This window comes from Erithacus rubecula (genome assembly GCF_903797595.1).
Source record: "Erithacus rubecula genome assembly, chromosome: 5".
Lineage (NCBI taxonomy): Eukaryota > Metazoa > Chordata > Aves > Passeriformes > Muscicapidae > Erithacus > Erithacus rubecula.
Genome location: NC_136687.1, coordinates 53,052,443 through 53,072,782, shown reverse-complemented (window position 1 = coordinate 53,072,782; position 20,340 = coordinate 53,052,443). Strand labels below are relative to the sequence as shown.

Genomic DNA, 20,340 nt, shown 5'->3' with positions numbered 1-20,340 from the left:
TTATTGAGTAAAGTCAGATCCATGTTGAGATCTGTCCTCTAGAGCCACAGGCTTGTTCCTCTGTTGCTCACATTTTCCTATTACGGGCAGGGAAGATCTGACCCATGAAAATACAGTCAAAATTAATCATAAAAAGTGAGCTCTGCAAGTGATGTCTCTGAAAGGATCTGCAGAGCCGTGTTTAAATGTCATTTTTTAAACCAAAGGAATATTTCTGGGGTTAAGAGTTTTGTCGTTGCATCTCAAATTTGTCCATCTTAAGAAGCTTAAATGCTTTATCTAGATGTGACTTCCTGCTGATGATCCCAAACCTTTCAGCAAGAGAGTTTACAGGCAAAATGATAGTAAGACTGTAGGAAATATCACCATTGCTTATTAAACATGCAGGTGCCTCTCTGTGAGGAGTTTGAATTTCTGCACCATTCTGACTGGTACATCCTCCCACTTTCACAAAGGGTCAGTCCTAACCCAGCATCCCTGTACTGCTCCACAGCCTTCCTGGCTCCTGGGGTTCTCAGTCAGCATGACAGAACCATTCTCTTCTCTGTCTTAAGCCAATTTACACCCTTAAACCACCACTGATGACTGTGGAAATTGTTCCTGATTTACGACTGCACAGAGGGAAGGAGAATGCAGCTGGTACCTTGCTGTGGGGTGGATGCATCTCTCTGACCTAAGAGCTGAGGGAGGTATTATTTAAAAGGAGAAAAAAAAAATAAAAATTCTTGCCTTTGCTATCTATCATGGCCTAAAAAATCGGCAGAGCACTGCAGAGAGGCAAGCAGTGGGTGGCTAATTAAAGCAATTGAATTATTTTCTCTCAGCAAAGGATTGATTAGGCACTCGAGCATATTGGGCACTTGTGGTATGTGTTTGTCTCAAGCGCTTAAGGAAGAGCCTAATGAAAAAGCTGTAATTTGCTATTTAAACAGTTGTTTCACAGAGTTGGGAAAGGCTCATGGAGAGTTTGGCAAAATTTTACAGCTATAGCTGTGTGCTTCAAGGAATTTCAATTGGTGTTTTGGACATGCATGACGGTTTGGGGGCTTTTTTGTGTCAATGGGTAATATGACCCTCTTTTGGCTCTTCAGTACAGTCTGCTCACCTTCAGCCCTGTCTCATCTGGTTTCTGAGTATTGCTGCCCATAAAAAGTCACACCTGAAGCTTGGTGGAAGGTTAGATCCTGTCCTGGCACAAGTCAGTATAGTTCCTCTGAGGCAAAGGAGGTGGCACAGGTTAGGCTGCAATGCCCATTTAAAACATGACTGGCTTGCACAGGTGCTGTGGAAAAACAGGTTCCAGCCATCCCCGAGTGTTGGGAGTATAACCTCTAATGCTTCTGGTTCTACAGTTTCCTCAAATTTCAATCTGACTGCAAGAAACTATTTTTTTTTAATAAAAAATCAATAGCTTTCATATGTTTCTCTTGGAATTCTTTTTTCTTAGTCCCCTGCCAGAAGCAATAACTTTTAGTACCTTGATGAGCCAATATGCTGGTTTATATCAAATCTGCAACGATATTAATTTTCAGTCATAAACAGTGTACCTGCACTTTCTCCCATGCTCCTTTGATGTGCCTCAGAGGATGCTGTACCCAGCTGGTGCCAGCGAGCAGCTTTGCTGCATGGGAGCAGTCTCTCGTGGCATCCTCAGCTGCAAGGGGCACTAGACTGCTTTCCCACACTCTGCAGCAGGTTTTGTTTTAATGAAGCACTGAGGAAGAACCAGGGGCTGTGTTGAGAATCAGAAGGCAGTGGGCTGGGGGAGGAGCTGCCTGCTAACAGCTCCTCTCTTTGCTTGGCCAGGTGCGTAAAGAGTACGGGAAATGCCTGCGCACACATTGCTGTAGTGGGAAAAGTACAGAGAGTTCTATCGGCTCAGGAAAAACCTCGGGGTCAAGGACACCTGGAAGATACTCCACAGGCTCACAGGTAATGCCCCACACCTTTTGTTTGTGTCCCAGTGCCATGCCAAGACCCTTCTCAGCCGTTCTGGGAGGAAAGCTCCTCTCGGCACCCAAGGAGCTGCCTTAGGCTTCTCCCCCGTGCACCTGCAGAGATTTCCCTCCCTTCCAGACCTGAACTCAACACAGTGGCTTCCCCTGAATTGTGATGTGATAACAATTAAATGCTTCTCCAATAACCTTCTAAATAGTTCTGTTGGGAATAAGAAGTCCAAACTTGCCTTCCCAGAGGCAGGTGGGTGGTTGTCACCTGAGGTGTCCTGCCTGCTCTCCATGGGAAGAAGGAGGTGGGAGCATTTTGTCAGCTGTGCTACATTCTACTACATCCATTAATCATGAGATGAAGATTGTTACTATTAACTATTAACATGTACAAGAATGATGCGAGAAACACCAAGTGTTTTTCTTGTAAAAAGAATTAAAAGTGTCTTGTAGCAGACTTCCCAGTGAAAGAGCTGGCTTTCTGACATTCAGTGGTTTGGTCTGTTCTGTGCCTCACACAATTTGTCTTAGTTTATAGACCTCTCACGTCAAGCCATTGGGGTCAGACTATTTCACTAAGCTACTAGATTTGTTGCCTTTGGTCACCTGAAAATTCAGGTTTTGTGTAGTTTGCACACTTAACAGTTTTGAAGCTAACTTGTGTGTAGAGATGCAGATTTATGGATGAAGAGTTCATATAAAATGAAGAAGCTTATTTCTTAATCAATAGAAACCAAACACAAATTTATTCAGTATTAGTAATGGAAGTAATTATACATGACAGTTCCACTATTAAATTATAAAAGACATGCAGCAAGTAACAGCTTACAACTTTCCAGGAAAACCTAATTTGCAATTTATGTCTTGGAGCAAATCATTATTTATTTGCAGTGGTTTCCAAGATGTCATCCAAAAGCTCTGCTTTGGTGTTTTCATAGGTCTGATAGCTGTGCAGAGCAAATAAAAGCAATAGAACCTCTCTGCAGTAGGCCATCAAATCCCAGTAATGTCCAAAACTCCCAATATCCAGCAGCATTTAGGTGGCTGATTTGAAAGCCTCTGGTGGTATATAACTTAGCTGTTGTGCTGGTGCTCTCCAGGAGGAGCTGACTTTAATGGTCCCCCACTCTCACCAGTCCCAGCACAAGAGAAAAAAACCTTTTTGAAGATGAGCTGAGGCTTCTGGCAGCAGTTCCCTTGAGGCAGGTGAGGTTTTAGGCACCAAGGAAGATTATTTTGCCTGCAGAAGCGTGTCCTTGGAAGGATGGAGTTCCTAAGATCCACTGTAGCCAGGAGAAACCTCATAGAGGTGATGGAGAGTAGATGGAGATCAGTCTGAGTTGTTGGAAACATCTGGCTCCTAACTTTGAATAGGGAAGACCTATTTAAGAAGGAAAGCTTATAATATCTCTTTTCTGAGAAGCGTGTAGAAAACAGAATAATTAATCTGCAATGGATCATGTCAGAAAATACAATAAATTTAATGTCCAGGTTAAAAATAATTACTGTAAAAGGGCATAGGCTTCATGTGACATAGAGGGCTAATGCATGATTAGGAGATGCTGTTATTCCATGGTTAATGAGTAATCTAGGATTTTTCAGCCTGAGACTATATGATTAAACCTTGGTAGATCACTCATGGCTAAAATCTCACTGTGGAAACCATTGGATATTTGGCACTTAAGAAAAACGTGGTCTGTCACAGTGGGAAAAAGGTTTCCCAGTTTCCCAGATCACCTAGCATCACTTTCACACAGCCAGGGAAAACATCCATCAGAGTCACAGATGTGAGGAGAGGGAGAGTTTCCCTGGGACACCTGGGTTCTCCAGCCATCTTCATGCAGGGATTGGGACTGAACTGCTCACAAGATGCATTTTGGCTGATTTTTTGATATTTTGCAAGGTCTGGTTGGGGAGGATTGAGACAGTGATGCAAATGCCACAGAGGCAGATACTTCACAGCATATTTGAGGAATAAAACAGAAGGCTAACATATTCAGGACCCTTTTGCCAGTAGCAGAAGCTGTACCACAGATGGCAAAACCATCACAGATTTTTCAGTATGGGAACAGAAGTCATTCATTTGTGGGGAGTTTTTTTGCCCCCCTAAAATCCCCAAGATGGAAAATAGCTATAGAAAACTTCTGTTCATTCAGGGACACCAAGATACAAGTCAAGTCTTCTGTTATGCTTCACAAAAAATAAGAAACAAGTCATCTGAGTATGAGGAGCACATGTGCTTCTGTGTGTGGGTTATTTTTCCATTATTTGGTGCTATACTGGTAAACCTGTAGCTGGCACGGGGTCTTCATGATTTTATTTATTTTAATTATGATGTAAGCAATTCAATTATACACTTTTTCTTTGAGCTTCTTTGTGTTACGAAGTGAGTCTGGCAGGGTCTGGCATGCATGAGGCAGGTTACAACAAAACAGCAACTGCTTGCTTACAGCTGGCTAGGAGCAAGTCTAATCCTGAGCTAGACATGCCAGTAGCCATCTTTAGTGAGGCAGAAAGAAACCTCTCTACAGCTGCTAAAGATTCATTGCCTGCTGTGCTTCAATCCCTCTTCAGAGCCGGATCCGTAGGATGTGGAATGACACAGTTCGAAAGCAGTCCGAGTCTTCCTTTATTACTGGAGATATAAACAGTTCAGCTTCACTCAACAGAGGTAATTATGTGCTGTTTTTCATATCTCTAACTCTTCTGATGGATTTAAGGAGTCTGAAATGTGTTGCCTCTTTGCCCCCTGCCTTTTCCTCCCCACCCCAAAGGTCACTGGACCCTGTTCTACCACCCAAGAAATGTTACAGTGAAAATGGGAGGAGGTTTTATGGTGGTTGTTGCCTTCTTTTCCTTTTCTTTCTTTATTTCTACACGTGCATTTTCAAGAATTGTCATTTCTGGACAGAAGTTAGGAAAAGTGAAAGAGAGGAATGAAATTAAGTTGCAATCTCCCCTTTCTCTCAGAAAGCTGCTGATGTGTCAGGCCTCATTGCTGACAGTGAAAATGGGCCATTACAGCACTGTAGAGCCTGTGTTAAGCATCACAGGAGTCCTGATTGTCCTGCATATGTAGCAATACTGTCATCTCTACAGAAGCAAAAGTGAACAGCAGAACATAGATGCAAGGAAAAAACTGTGCTTGGAACAAAATTGTCTGTGTTGGTGTTAATATACCTAGTTTAAAGAACTGACTGATGTGAACTTTATAGACATCTGTGAAGGAAAGGCTATCAGAAATGTATATGCCAAACAAAATGTGGTGTCTGGCACAAGAGGAAATATGAACAGCTTTTTTAAACCAAGTGTTTTTCAGGCAGTTGTAGGAAAGCGGTGGTAACAGAATACCAGAAAAAGAGCCTCAGAGATTGTTTCCTTTCTCTTCCAGTACAGCTACTTTATGAATTAACATTGAGCAACCAAACTCTGTTCTGTTGATGCTGAAACTAAGAGAGGGTAGAATTGGGATTACTGGGCCTAGCTGTTCTCTTATTATGGTGAAAATCAAACATATTTCCAGTCCTGATGGTTGGTCTGCAAAGCTCAACTGAGAATTGAGTTGGGGCTTTGGTTCCTGTTCAGTTTTATTCTCACAGAATTTACACTGATTTTAGGGTGAGTTTTGCCTGAGGACAGGCTTGAAGGATTGTGACTGTGCTGAGTAATATTGACTGCTGAGTGCTAGGGGAACTAGTGGTATATGATTCTGTTCCCTGAACATGATACACATGCCCAAATCAGTGCAAAGGGGGAAGGCAGTGGAACAGGGAGCTGTACTGTTCTTCAACTCACAGGTCTTTTTTGTGCCAGGATATTTTCCCTTTGCACTGAAGATTCATTAATAAAGTTGACTCTAAGGTTTCATTACTGCAAATGCCTGATTTATCCACATACATTGCCCCCACATCTCTCTCTGTCTCTGCATTAAAGACTGCAGAACAGCAGCCAGGCTTCTCCAGGTCTGTAGAAGGGAATTGGTTGTCACACAAAGGTTCCAGCAAGAACCACTGTCTCCCTCAGCCATATCACTGCTCCATCTCAGTGCCAAACCAAAATGTGTCATGCATGAAATGTTTGCTCCTTCAGTCAGCACAGAGGTTGAACTTGCTCTCTGATGCAGCTGAGGTTACCAAGGGATGTTTTAGCAAACAGGATCTTCTGGGCTTGTTAGCAGAAGAAAGGTCTCTCCTTTTTTGGTTGTGCATTTTTTTCTGTGCAAATAGGGAAGAATGACTGTCAGGTGGGACAAGTGAAGAGGTTTCAAGTGGACAGTCTTCATCCCAGTGTGGTGAGAGCCTGTTAGTAGATGTGCCTGTTATTTAAAGGTCAGGTGGGAAATGGACTGCCAGGGGAAGCATTTTCAAAGCAGGTTTCATCCAGCTATTTCCCTGGTGTAACACTGATGAGGTGAGTCACCTGAAGGGCCTGAATCCCTCTACTGACTACAGAAGCAGCCTGATAAGTGTCTTAGAAAGAAAGCCTTTCAGGTGGAACAGTGAAGTGACTTGAGTAAGTTTTACTGTTCTACAGTCATCCTCCCTCTTTTTCACACAGGCAGGTACAATATTTGTTGTTGTTGGGTTTTGGGAATTTTTTTTTTTTTGCTAATAAACAGAAGTATTTGCAAAGTGGAGGTTAAAAACATTTCAGTGGGAGATGATATGTCCAAAGCAGCAGGTGGTCAGTTCCATGTGGAAATGCACCTGATATCAACAGTAAACACAGCTGCATGGGGCTCGGTATTTCTCCCTTTCTCCTGTTTATTTCAGCTGAAAAGAAACATTTGTGGTCTTAGGGCTTTCCACAGAGAAAACTCTCCAGAGAACTGCAGCCTGAACAGAGCAGTGGGGGAATGTGTTTTTTCACTGTTCTTGTCTTACTCTTAATATTTACATAAATATTCATCTTTAAAGGAGCTGTTTCTCTAATGTTTTATTTACAAGCATGCTGTTAAGGCTCAGAGGACTCAAATGTGAGCATTGAGCTGTATGGTCAGTAGCTTTCCCTGCCTGAGGCCGATACAACAGGGTCCCATTCCTGTTCAGAACTCCCACTCTAGCCCTCCCAGCCTAGACACCTTTTGCACAAAATTATCTGTATTATCCCACCTTTTATGTATGCTGGCATTTTCCCCAGAGCCTTCAGAGAGCAGTCTGTATTCTAAAACAGGAAGAAAATGATCCTTTGTTCCCAGAATTGTCCTGGCATCCAGGTCTTGGAGCTTAACTCCACTTCTCCATGTCCTGGGCCAGCACTGAGCTTTCATGTTTCTGCTGGGGGAGCAGAAAGCAGTGAGACATCCTCTAACTGGGGTACTAGCTCATTCAAACCTGTTTTTTCCCTGAACCATCCATCATATTCACAGCCTCCTGGCACATGATAACATCTCAGGCAAGACTATTCTAGCTATCCATATTTCCTGTATGATAACTGGCATTTCTGTATGATATCTCATCCCTTTTTCCTTCATGAACTTCCTGGGCATCAGTCTGGAATGTGGTGTCTGTGTTAGTGCATCCCTCCTTTAGACATACAGCTATGTCTTCTTCTGATTGAGCAGATAACATACTGCTTATGGCTCTTTTTAGCTTCATATTCTCTTTTATCTTCTATTCCCCCCTCTCCCTGCCAAAAGTAATTGACCATAATGTTACTTTCCTTATTCTCATTTATCATACCAGGAGTTTCAGGAATAACCCCAAACTTGCCTGATGTAATGTGTTCTGTAAGGAAAACTTCACTCTGACATAAGGCATACAAGACTATTTCCGATATTTCCTGAAGGTAGCATTTAATTATTGATTAATAAAAAACTATGTCTGGCTTTATTTCCCCTTGCTGCTCATTATGGCTTAGTAGTGATTTGGGGTTGTTATACCACTGAAATCAGGAGGAAGGGAAGAGAAAGTGGCTGTGGATTTTCTTTTTTATTGTTGAATGAAGAGCATGCCTGTCCACCCTGAGATCATGGTCTCAGTTTCAAGATCCAGGGGGATTCCTGCTCCTTGCACTTCCACTCTGCAACTCTGACCAATTTTTCACACCCTGGGTCTGGCTGCATACTTCTGCCATGTATTTGACATCCAGACTGTGCTCCACATTTATTTTCCTAGTGCTGAAAACTTCAGAGGTGTAAAAGCTGAACCAAGCTGATTACCTCATAAGTAGGAAAAGAAGTTTCCCTTTGCCTGCAGGGTGTTTGGTGTGTGATCTTAACACAGGCACTTGGATGCAGTGCTAAAAAAGCAGCACTAAAGGAATGATGTAGGATGGACTGTTTGCTGGAGTTTAGTACTTTGAAAGCTAAAAAGTGGAATGTATGAAGGAAAAGCAACAGAGCTTGCTTGGGTACATCCAGCTGGCCACCTCAGGATTTTGAGGGATGGGTCTGTTTGCACCTTAGGAGTGTTCATGTCACAAAGCTCTGGGATGGCTCAGGCAGCCTTGCAAACAAGCAGTCATAGCACGAAACAGCAATGTGACTGATGCCAGCCTATTTTTATCCATGTCTTAGGTGAGAGGCAATACAGTAATTACTGTCTCTCTTTGGATATGAGACAACTGGGAGAGGAAAAGAAAACATCATGAACTATGTGGTACATTCTTACCCTTCAGGTTTTCAAGCTGTGGGAAGGGAGGTGGTGGTATGATGTATGTGATATTTTTTTCAAAGGAAAAGTGGAAGTTATCTGTTAAAGAAAGGACTGTTCCTTGTTTTGGTAAGGCTCAGAGCAGCAGAGACAAAGGACTTTGTCACTGCTACAAGGCAGTGCTTTGTTAAAGGAAAATGCTCAGATGGAGTTGTGTTTATCAATTCCAGCTAGCACAGAGTAGTTTCTCCTCCTTCAGGGAAATAATTGGGCTAGGGGTAAATCCACCAGATTTCACAGAGAATAGAAACTGCTCCAGAAGTGTGTTAGGCCAAGTGCTGTTCTCCTGCTGTAATGCTCTTAGCTTATAAACTAGACAGAAGTTTAATAGTTTATCCCAATAGCAGTTCTTCTATAGAAACAGGAGAATGCACACCTCATGTCTTTTGGCTATATATATATATATATATATTTTATGTTTTTCCACCCCCAAAGTACTGCTCACCATCCCCACCACCCTCTTCCATGGAGGTCTCCTGGAGGGAGACCACCTTCTTGATGGTCTGCCTTGGTTCTCCATTTATCTGAAAGAAAAGAAACAGCAGCACAATCCAAACCCCCAGTGATGGTTCACTGTGCCACAGGGGATTAAGCCAGGAGGCAGAGCCCTGGACAAGGTAAGGGGATGAACCAGCCCAGACCACCAGGAGATGCTGGCAGAGACTGGAAACTGAGCTAGAGCACAGCTGGATCAGCCAGGAGACAGTCACCAGGCAAGGAGTGGGTGCCCAGAGCCAGGCAGGGCTGTGGCATCCTGGTGGGTCTCTTTGGGATCATACAGGGGTCACAAGGATCTCAAAATCTGTTGCAGATTGGAGTCCAGGACCCTTCCCAGCTCTTACTGAAGGATGGCAAATCTTAAATACAAATTCATCCATGTGGCCCTAAGGCTCCATTCATGAGGGAGCATGCCCTTGCCAGCAAACCCCATCAGAGTAATCACAAAGCCCTCAGATCCCCAAAATTGGCACAGATATTATCCCTGACTAGGAAAGCCATGTTCATTCCCTGTTTGCTCCCATGCAAATGGGAAATGGAAATGAGGGCATTGTTTGTCCCTCCCCCTTGCATTTTCTTCCCAAATTCATAAGTGCCATTGCATGCTTCCTCTTTTGGGTAGTGTTCCAGAATAAATACTTGGTTTCCCTTTGCTTTATTATTTCTCCTCTGTGTTTTTATATCAACCACAAAGACTTAATCTGAAACACACACAGGAAAAAGGGAAATTATTGCTACTGTTTTCAGAGGTAATCAGTTTAATGTCAAATTCATGTGGATTTCTTCATAATGAACAGAACAAATTGAGCTCAAATTCAAACAGTGGGAATCTGAGTCAGAGAGGAAGATTAAAATGAAGAACATTAATATCCTGATTTCTAACCCAACCGAGACCTGATTGTTTCCTAAATGAAATCTCCCATCAAATTCCTTCCACCCACCTAAAAATATAATTAAGCTGTGATTTCCAGGCTGAAATCATATCTACACTGTGAATTCAGTAGGGACAACTGTGTGTGTTGCAGAATTATTTTCAGGTGGATATATTTTCCTGCATTTTTCAGAAGCTGTTATTTAGAAAACACCAGTAGAAGGCTGAATTCTTCCTTTGGTAGGAGACTGTCACTCTGGAAGCCAGGAGGTATAGGTTAGCACTGAGACAGTGCAATGAGTCAGGTTTTGGTCACCAGGTCTGGCCTTTCTGCTGAGAGATGAGGGCTGCTGGATGCCTCTCAATGCTGCAAGATCAAGAAGTTTCAGTTTAGCTGTCTGCAAGGATGGTGGGTGCTGTGGTGTGGACATAACTGGCCAATACAGCAGTGAAAGCAGGTGGAATTTGGTGTAGTAAAAAGCACAGGCAAACAGAGGAGGAGGGGAAAAGGAGAAAAAAAGAAAGGAGCAGAACTGGATTCCCCAAAGATCTCAGACCCCATCCCTGGTCCACTTCAAAGTGCAGTTGCTGCTCATTATAACCCATTTGGCACTGCTGATCCTTTGCTGCCTCAATAAAGCAGAGAGAAGGTGGAAATTTGGACAGTGGAAGTGTTACTGTTGTCATGCATCAGCCTTTCTCAAGATGCTTGTTTGCTCCTTGATGAATTAATGTGACCGGCCTGACAGAGAGGTTTCTGCTAAATTTATGTTGCATATAAAACAAATAGCAAGCAGCCAAGTTCTAGCAGAGGTGGAAGTGCCTGTGCTCATCTTGATAGGATATTCAGAGGACACCACCAAATGATTTATCACAGTCTGTCTACGCACTTCTTACCTACTCTGAGTAACACCTATGGCTTTTCTTGTGGTATGATGATTTTAGAGAATAAGTACTTCCTCTGTTTTCTTTCCACTTGTTGTATTTTTACAGTTGGCAGCAAACAGTGCCCCAGTTTCTCCTGTTTAACCAGTCAGCTTTCATGTCAGGTCTTTCAGACAGATCATTTTAGGGTGTGGGGATTTACTCATTTTAAATTAGTGAATTGTGACTATATGAACATGCATGTTGGCAGCAGTGTTAATGGTTACTTTATTTTCCATTATTTCTTGTTCCTGTTGTGGTTCTGGGGTAAGCAGGTTCAGTGCAGAGGACTCAGGAATTCCAAGGTGCCTGCAATTGCTCTCCTTGTTCATGAATGCATCTACAGATGCCACCAAATGGTCATGGATATAAAATACACTTTATTCTTGGTTTTTGAGCACTTAAGAGCTCAAAGACAGTTGGACTAAAGAAAAACGTCAGTCTTCTGCAGGCACTTTGGTCTTGTGAGTACCATCACTGCACAGCTGGGTATGTGGTGCAGAGCAAGAGCCATGTCTGTTTAAAACTGAGCACCCCCTGGAGATGCTTTAGAAGCTTTGAGCTCTGTTTTCACTCATGCTCAGGGTTTGATGAATGTAAATGCAGAGGAATTATCAAAGCTGAGCCTGGGATGGCCCTTGGCAGGGACAGCAGCCACAGTGATCATTCAGATATTATCATCTGTCAATGTGCAAATTTCACTTCTTCATTGTCATTGCTTCAAATCTAAAGCACTGCCCTCTCCCCCAAACCTGTCCCTTTGTGCAGAGTGCTGAGAGGTGCCTGTGCCTAACCCTATCTGTGCTGACCATTGCTGAGTTGGCAGGGGCAAGGTGCTGCATGAGCCTGAGGGGTGCAGCAGTCCTTGCCCTTGAGCATCATCCTTCACATTGCAAAGCCCTTAGTCCTGGAAGTTTATTCTGTGTTTCAAGGGGTCCATCAAGAGGCTGGACTGTGGTTTAGCCACAAACAGTGGCAGCAGTGCCAGTCTCTGCCCCCTCTGGAATATGATTAGATGTTCAGTTTCTGTTATTTTTATGTCAAGGCCACTGCTTGAGAAGGGGTTTTTGGAGATGCTTGGTGGAAATCAAGGGGTAAGAAGCAGGGTAGAATCCCTGACAGCATTTGGCTGCTAATGCAGAGGCAGCCTGTGGCATTTTCTAGCATCTCATCAGCCACAGCTGCTCAAATGCTGCATCTCCTGCTCTTCTCTGGGCAGATTGGTGTTCAAGGGTGCTCACTGTCCCAGCACTCTGAGTGCTTGTGTCAGTGCTCACAATTCCAGGGATGGCCTGCAAAAGAAATAGCATAGTCATTTTATATCAGGACCTCAAAACTTCCATTTTACCCACTGCAGGAGGCTGTTCCTTTACCTTCCCATCTCACCACTGCTGGCATTTTCCTAATGAAGCTCTTTGGTTGCATCTCCCCTGCCCTTCTGCTTCTTCTGTTCCCTCTTTTAACTCTTACAGGCAAACTTAACTTCCCCTAATGCCATGGATGCCCCTTCCTGGGGCCCATTGCCCAGATGGAGGGTGTATTTGGAGGGAGTAATCCACATGCCATTGCACCACTTCTGTCACAAGGGATTGCTGTCTGTAAGCCAAAAAATCTCTGCAACCCTGTTAAGCAGCTGTTGGTTTGGCTAAATGTCAGCAACTGGTCTCAAAATGACCCATTCTGATAATCACATATGAAGTATAGAAAAGTTCCAGGTAGGTGATAGGAGCAGAAGAGGAATATTTTCTCTTTGTAAGGGAAAATCACCAGCCTTTTGGACTAGCAAATGGCTTCTGGCGGTTTTTCTCTTATTTTCCCCCTCCTTTTCAATCAGCTGTACATTTTATGCTAGAAAAATTACGATTTTCTGCATCAAGGATCAAAACTTAGTTTAACTCTTATTTCTGCCTATGTGCAAAATTAATCCCATTGTTGATATTCTCCTGGTTTATTTTGCCTCTCTGCTGCCTGGGACTGAGTTAGCTGAGATTTGTTGCAGTGATTTCAGTGAGTGACATGACATTCTTCCTTTGGGAGATATTATGAACTGGCTTTGATTTCAGGATTGACAGCCATATAATTGGAAGTTCAGTCATTAGGTGGATCAGCTTTAAAGAGGAAAAGTAAGGGCAAGGCAATTTCTGAAATCAGAGCAGGCTTTGGGGAGTATTAGATCTGGCAGAGTACTGCTGCAGAGCAGTCTTGATATGATGACTGTGAAGGAGGAAGGAAGGAAAAAAAGCATAGCTGCTTTTAAAGATTCCTGGAAGCATGGCCCAATTTTCACCACAGGTGGGGCTCTCTGCACATCTTGGGTAAGACCTCAGGTTTAGTGAGAAATAGTCATAAACAGGAATATTTAGAGACAATGTATGTTTGTATAGTCAAGATGCAATGTGGTATAAACCCTTGTAAGGAGTAGTGGTGGTATAAAGAAATACCCCATCCTGAGACAGTGTTTCTGCTCCAGGATGTGAAAAAGTAATTAGTGAGTGAGCAAATACTTATAAATCAATGTGGACTAGCTGTGTATTTTGAACATGACCTGCAGATTACAATCCAGAAGTGGTTTGTCATCTGAAATCATTGCCAAAGAAAGGAAGGGGAAAAAAAGGGGCAAAGAAATACTTTTCCCTCCTCTGTCTCTGCATAAAAGCACAGGATGTTTCATGTGGCAGAAGATGGCCCAGAGCTTAACAACCTCATTTGCTGAAACTCCATTTCACTGCAGTCAGTATTAATAGCTTCACAATGAATAGATTAGATGCTGCAAGTGACAACAAACCTATTTGAGAGAAATTTAATAGGGAAGTTTATTGAAGTTTATTAACTGAATCCTGTTGGCTATTATAAGAACAGAGCTCAATAAATCTAAGTGTCAGAGCATTCGTTGGAAGGAACTTGGAAAAATGCTGAAAATACCTGTTGTCCTCCAGCAAATACGTGTGATTTTGCTTGTCATAATTGCATTTATTGTTAGAACAAATTGTGAACACATGGAAGACCAGGATTCATTAAATACTTGAAAGCTTTACCTATATAAAAGGACACTGTGGAATGCTGGTAAGGAAAGTCTCAAAGAAAAGTAGAGCTTTGACTCCTACAAAGCTACTTTTATTTCCCTGGGAGCAAAGTGGAATAAGTTAATACTGAGCAAAGTATAAAACCAGCCAGAATTTGCAAACTGAAATCAGTGCAGAGAGGCTACTCCAGTGACATTCAAGTCTGAGCTATGTACTACACTTAGGGTAAGGCAGGTGTGTTATGGTGGTTTTAATGGACACTTAGAGGAAGACTCAGCTCTTACCACATCATTTGTGTCCAAGCTAAACCATGTCCCATGATAGCTCAGGAACTGTTCCACCTCCAGGGAACGGTCCATGTTCTTCCTGGCTGTCACTTGTCCCTGCAGGGTGGTCTAAAGTCTGATGTGCAAGAAGCTGAGGGTGGATGTGAACCACAAGGTAAGTCGGGTGCAATCAGAGCAGGCAGGAGTACAGCACTGTGCCCTTACCTGGCAGACAGGGAGCTGCATTGCTGGCAAAATAGGGAGGAAACAGGACTGAGATTGATGGAAAACACAGCAGTACATATATTTTCTTCTGGAACAAACAAAAAAAAAGCCCAAGAAAATCTACATTTTGGAATTGCTGGGTCAGAGGCAATGAAATGTTTTATTATGACTCAGATGTATTTTTTCTAAACTATTTCTGTTTCTACTTTAATAAAAAGTTGAAATCATATGAAAAAGTAAAAGTCAGCTTTCGTACCAGCCATTTTCTGGAACAAAAAGTGAAAATACTTGATTTGGAAAATACTGATTTTGTATGGGAATTTTTTAAGCATTGAATAGTTCATCCAATTAAATTTGTAAGCTGGTCCATTCTCCTTTCTCAACAAAGCTGCTCTTTTGTCACATCTGCTGGGCAGTGGGGGAACTTCTCCAATCCCCTGCTGAAGTGCACATACCAAAAATATTTTGGTTTGCAATTGAAAAGACCAGAAGTCAAAGAAGATACTTGGTGGTGGGTGGTGTTGCCTGTGCAGACACAGGATCCCAGTTAAAGCAGTGCTGCTCAAAGCCTTTCAGCCAGGCAGAGCCATGGTGAGTGACAGTATTATTCAGAAAATCTGGAGGAGCAGTTGAATCCATTTCCCTTCCAGCTGGGTAGACCATGCAGATGATTCAAAGTAACCTGTGTGGCTTTGTCAGCCAGCTGCCCACAAGAAGTTCTTTTGAATTTTGTTCCTGAGTGATGCAGTCTAGAGTCTGGCAACATGTGCTTGTCATCATAATTTTCATCCTTTGCTTTCAGTGAGTGAATAAACCATACTTGTGTTTAACAAGGTGCAGTTTCCCCACACAGTCATTACACAAATCTCTTCCAAAAAATTATCACTGTATTCTGTATTGTCCTGCATCAAGGACATCAATATCTGTCTTAGAAAGGAAGGAAAAGGCACCATTTGGTTGCATAGTCATTAAAATAATACCTGCTTTCATAGCCACAGAAAGCAGCTAAGTGTAGCTATCTGGATCCTTTGTGTCTAGTTACAGTGATGTTAAAAATTGTGGGATTCATCTTCTTTGCCCTGGTTGGTTTTTCTCAGTTTGCAAGTCAAAAGTGCAGCTCTCCAGATCTCCCCCTGCACCCTGAGCACAGGCCATGGCTCCTCCTGGCCTGTTAAATTCAGTGTGGCCTGATCTGTGGTGCTTGAATCATGAGGGTCACCGATGCTGTGAGAGGGGCAGGAGTGTGTTACCAGCCAATACTTGCCTTCTGAAACACCATCATTTCTTTCTCCTTGTGATCACAGTCTGCAAATCCTTCACTTGAGTATCAGGAAGCCTTGAACTGGCTTTTCCAGAAACCCAAATTTTAATGTAATTTTGGATATTAGAGCTAACCTGGCAGCTGTGTTTTGCTCTGAACTTTGGTTGAATACCAGTGGAAACAAGGAGACCTGGGACAGTAGTTGTACTGCTGGGGTTGCAAGGAACATTTTTGTAGAGATGTGAGTTCTGCTGTGTAAATCATTGCTGGTTGTGATGATAGCATCATGCTGTAAAAGGTGAACCTGTGGCTTTGAACCCATCTTTTTTCCAACCCCAAATTCATGCTCCCACACGTACACAGCACTATAGGGGTTTGGAAACAGAATGCATTTGCTTTCAGTAGGGTGCCTTTGACTAGCAGAACTGAAGGTGATACAGCACAGCTGGATAGAAGGCAGTTCCCCTAACTAAATAAAGAATGGTGGCTGTGTGATGGGCTTAGCTGGCTCAGCAGATGGCAAAGGAGGGATTTGTGTAGGGACTGCTGTTGCTGGAATATAGGAAAGCAAGGATGGCACAGGGCTGTGGGGTTTGCTGGGAGAGATCTGTGTTGCACCACAGATGCTGAGAGCTGAGGATCCAGCAGTAAGTGAATAAATAAAAGTAAGTGTTGATAACTGCTGCCTGCTGAGGATATTAGGCACATGGCCAACGCCAGGCCAGAGAGCTGCCAAGGGTCCCATCCCAAGAGTGCTCTGACAGGGAGGAGATTCAGGTGGTCAACAGGCACTTGCACCCCTGATCTTTCTGGGTTTTGGGTCCCTGGACATGCACTGACCTTTGTAATTGCAGCCCCAGTGATGACACCCACACACAGCACTGCAGAATTACCCTCTTTGCTGTTCCCTGTGGTGCTTTGGGAGAGCATGTTGCTGTGATCCTGTGCTTACTTTATTGGGGTTTTGTTGGCTTCCTATTACAAGGCCATTTTCATGCAAATGAGGCCAGAGCTCCATAGTCTACCTGCTCCTCTTCTCCTGCCTCATCAGCAGACATAATCCTCTCTTCCTAATAGTCCTGTTGGTTGCTATAGCAATGATAAAGTGGTATGAAAAAGCCAGGATGATACTTAAATGTATGGCTGGTATTACATTTTTCTTTCTTTCTCCTGAGAAAGAGAAACCAAATAACAAGGGGTTTGGTTTGGTGGGGGTTTTTGGGGGTTTTTTGGTATAATACTCTTTTGTCAAAACCTTTAACTGGGGGCTTTTTGGACCCTGGATGCAATCCTCTCTCAGCACCCTTTCAGGCTTGGAATTTTGCAACTTAAGAGCAGTTAGTAAGAAACTAGAGCACAAAATTATGAATACAGAGTACATACCATTTTTATTTAAAATGCCAAAGTTACATGTATTGTGTCATGCAGACAGTATGAAGTTTGCCAGCTCACCATGATGGGAATTTGCTGCAGAGTGCTTAGGGCCCAGTTGGATCTCTGAAAGTATTGAAAGATATCTGAACATGTTTAGCAGAGGGTTTATTTTGGATTTGCACCAGGAGACTTAGTCAGCACTGCCATTGAAAGTGGCATTTTGAACAGTAAATTTAAAAATCCTAATGAAATCAAGGGAGAGGAAAGCAGAAGATGGAATATTTTTGCTCAGTTGCTGCATACAGGAATGGGTGGCTGTAATAACAAGCCCTGTCTTTTACACACCCTAGAGCAAAAATGGCTTACTTATTCAGTATTTTCAACTTTTTTTTGCCAAGTTTATAGTCAGAATCGTGGATCTGTATTAGAAGTTGGCTGGAAGAGCCATATTTGTGTGAATTCAGCTCATTCCAGAGCCCACCACGCTGGCAAATGTAGGCAAGCAAAACCTACATGTAAGTGCTTGCACAGGTTGATCCCTTCTTTCTTGTCACAGAGAGCATCCCTCATGCAACACAGCTTATCTGCCCAGCCATGGTGGGATCAGCAATTTCCTGCCTGCTGGGGCTCACTGGACAAGATCAGGCCATGGATGTATTGTTGACTGAGATGCTCTTTCTGGCAGCTGATATTTAAAGATGCCTCAAGCTAAAGTTCTCAGAAGCCCACCATGGATGTATTTTTCATACCAGTTCTCATAGGGACTGAGTTAGAGACTGGGTTAAATCTCAAATGGGAGGATTATATCACTTCTGAGTTTATGACTGGCATTAACTCTGGACATTCTCATTACTTGTATAAAAGTGAGCCCTTTTTTGAATCTTTTATGGCCTGGCTTGATTAAAAGTGAGATGAAAGCAGAAACAATTTTAATGGCCTTAGTGCTCACTGTATAAAACTAGCTCAAGAAGAGGAATGGTTCCTACAATCCCTCATCCCAGATGTGTGGGAAATTGAGAGAAAGCACATTACCAGAAAGAAAGAATTGACTCGTTTACCTATTAGTTACATTCAAAGTTACTTAGTTAAGCGTTCGTGTAATGTTTTCTTACAGGAGACAGCTTTGTTTCCTTATTTTCAAACACAGCAGCTCATCTTGCTTTCCATCAGCATAGACAAAAATATCAGGTGAGAGAAAACAAGTCTTTTTTTTCCAGCTGCATGTGTCGAGGAGCCTCCCTGGCATGCAGCCCCCATACAACGCTGCCTTCTACTTTGTCCTGTGCTCAAAAGACCGAATAAGTGATCTGCTAATGCCATAATGCCTGGGGCTGGGAAGTGCTGGGGGATGATGGGGGACAGGCAAGGAACAGCCTGCTCTCTCCTCTACCTGCAAAGACACAGGGAAATGGCCATCCCAGGTTGGCACACAAGCATGGCAGGAGGCAGCCTCCTCCTAGCCTGAGGCTTGGCCAGCTTTTTGCCTTTCTGTAAATAATTAGTAGGTGTGAGCTTTCAGAGAACTGCCTGCTAAGGGGATTTGTACTAGCCAGAGGACCCCAGCAACTCCATCCAGAGATCATACCCAGTGCCCTACATTCCTTGCAAAGACAGCCTTCACCTTGGCACAGGGCCACCTCCACACCTCAGAGGCAGATGGGGTCTCCATGCCTCCAACACTGGTGAAGCACTCCTGAAAGGGTCACTGGTTTTGAGGATTGGCTTTTCAATTACTTCTTTGTGTTGAGGCTGTCCAGTGTTGGTGACAGCCAGGTCACCTGAGCCCTCTGACAGTCCTGTCCTAACTAGCTCCAGTTGCCCCACCAATGGTTTACTTTCCTGGCGGAAAGGTTTTGTCTTTACAGTTTGGTTCTGGAGGTTAAAAACCATGGTCAGTGGGAATGGCCCTGAGGGGCAAGGTTTTTTATCTGGTCACATCTCTGAAGATTAGAAGAAGTTCAGAGCAAGGGCCAAAGGCGTTTTCATCCTGTAGCTTCCTGGTTTGATGCCTGCAGTAGGAATTGAGGTGGGTCTTGGCAGCCACCTGCCAAGCCATGATGATCCCAAAAAGGTTCAGAGGCTGCTGCATCTCCAAGGGATAAACCAAAGAGCAAAGGACAACTGCTGACTGAGTGCTTGGAAACAGCAGCAAAGAGGTGCAGGAGTGGGGAAACAAGGTATTTATGGGGCACACAGAGAGCCTTGAGACAGGCACTCATGGCCACTCTCATTCCTGATGGAAATGCCTGATGGTGCTGTAGTGCTCTCACCTTCCAGGATGGATTCAGGCGTTTGTGGATGTTCTTGATGGCTGTATCATGTATCAGAGAAGTAGATGAAGTGAAACTTGCCCTCTTAGACATGAGAAACAGCTGCTGTCTGAGAAATGCTGAGAGCCTTTGGAGAGGCTGCATTCTCCATCCTTTCTCTTTAATTCTGCTTTTTTGATATAGATGTGATGTGAAGGACCAGTAAAAGAGATCCTAGCACATAGTAGGAGTTGAATGTGCTGTTGTCTGTTAGTCATTATATATATATATATATATTTTTTTTTTTTTTTTAATTCATTTGGCACTTTCTGGAGAGTTTTTCCCCCCACATTGTGTAGGCTGCCATCTTCCTTTCTTTCTTTGTAGCAAGCATGTGGGCGCAGCCTTGCTTACACTCCAAGCAACTGGGGAACCACCATAAATGTAGCTTATCCGCTTTCTGATACATTTTCTTTTGCGTTGGTTTGGATTTGTGCATCGTCAGTAACATCTGTTCTGCTTTAGTGGCATACAGTTTTCCGAGTCTAATTAGCTGGCTGCTTGTAATCAGGACTATTTCAACTGTTGTCATTCTGAATGTTCTTTTTCCCTTTTTTTTAATACCACATTTGCCTGATTGACCTTTTTTGTTGTTTTTTTTCTCTGTCTTTCTATCGGGCTGCTCCAGGAGCCATGGCTAATCATCTTATAACCAATGCTCTGCTTCGTCCTCATGGCACTAACAACCCTTATAATACATTGCTCGGGGAATCGGCGGTCTATAACAACCCTTCTGTCAGCATGTACAACGCACAAGGTGTGCTGGAGTTTCTCTCTAATTTTTCTAGTGAGAATTCCATTTTCTGTGGCTTATTTTGGCCCATTTTTTTCTTTTTTTCTTCCTTTTTCTTTTTCTCTCCCCACATACACACACACTTTTTTTTTTTTTTTTTTTAAACTGGGCACAAAAAAAAATCCCCTCCCCTTCCTTTCATTTCAATGCATCTTTCCATCTTCCAGATGCTATTTTTCCATGAGCGATCCAAATCA

General features: G+C 43.1%; 1 protein-coding gene across 8 annotated transcripts in view; it reads left to right on the top strand.

Annotated features, from left to right (window-relative positions):
• The window catches only part of ADGRL3 (adhesion G protein-coupled receptor L3), a 478,112-nt gene that overhangs the window by 441,909 nt on the left and 15,863 nt on the right, over nt 1–20,340 (top strand). For all 8 annotated transcript variants that reach the window (XM_079307369.1, XM_079307366.1, XM_079307362.1 and 5 more), the window contains 2 exons: nt 1,807–1,932; nt 4,521–4,617. In XM_079307369.1, the coding sequence (XP_079163495.1) occupies nt 1,807–1,932; nt 4,521–4,617 (223 nt within the window). The remainder of the gene's footprint in view (nt 1–1,806; nt 1,933–4,520; nt 4,618–20,340) is intronic.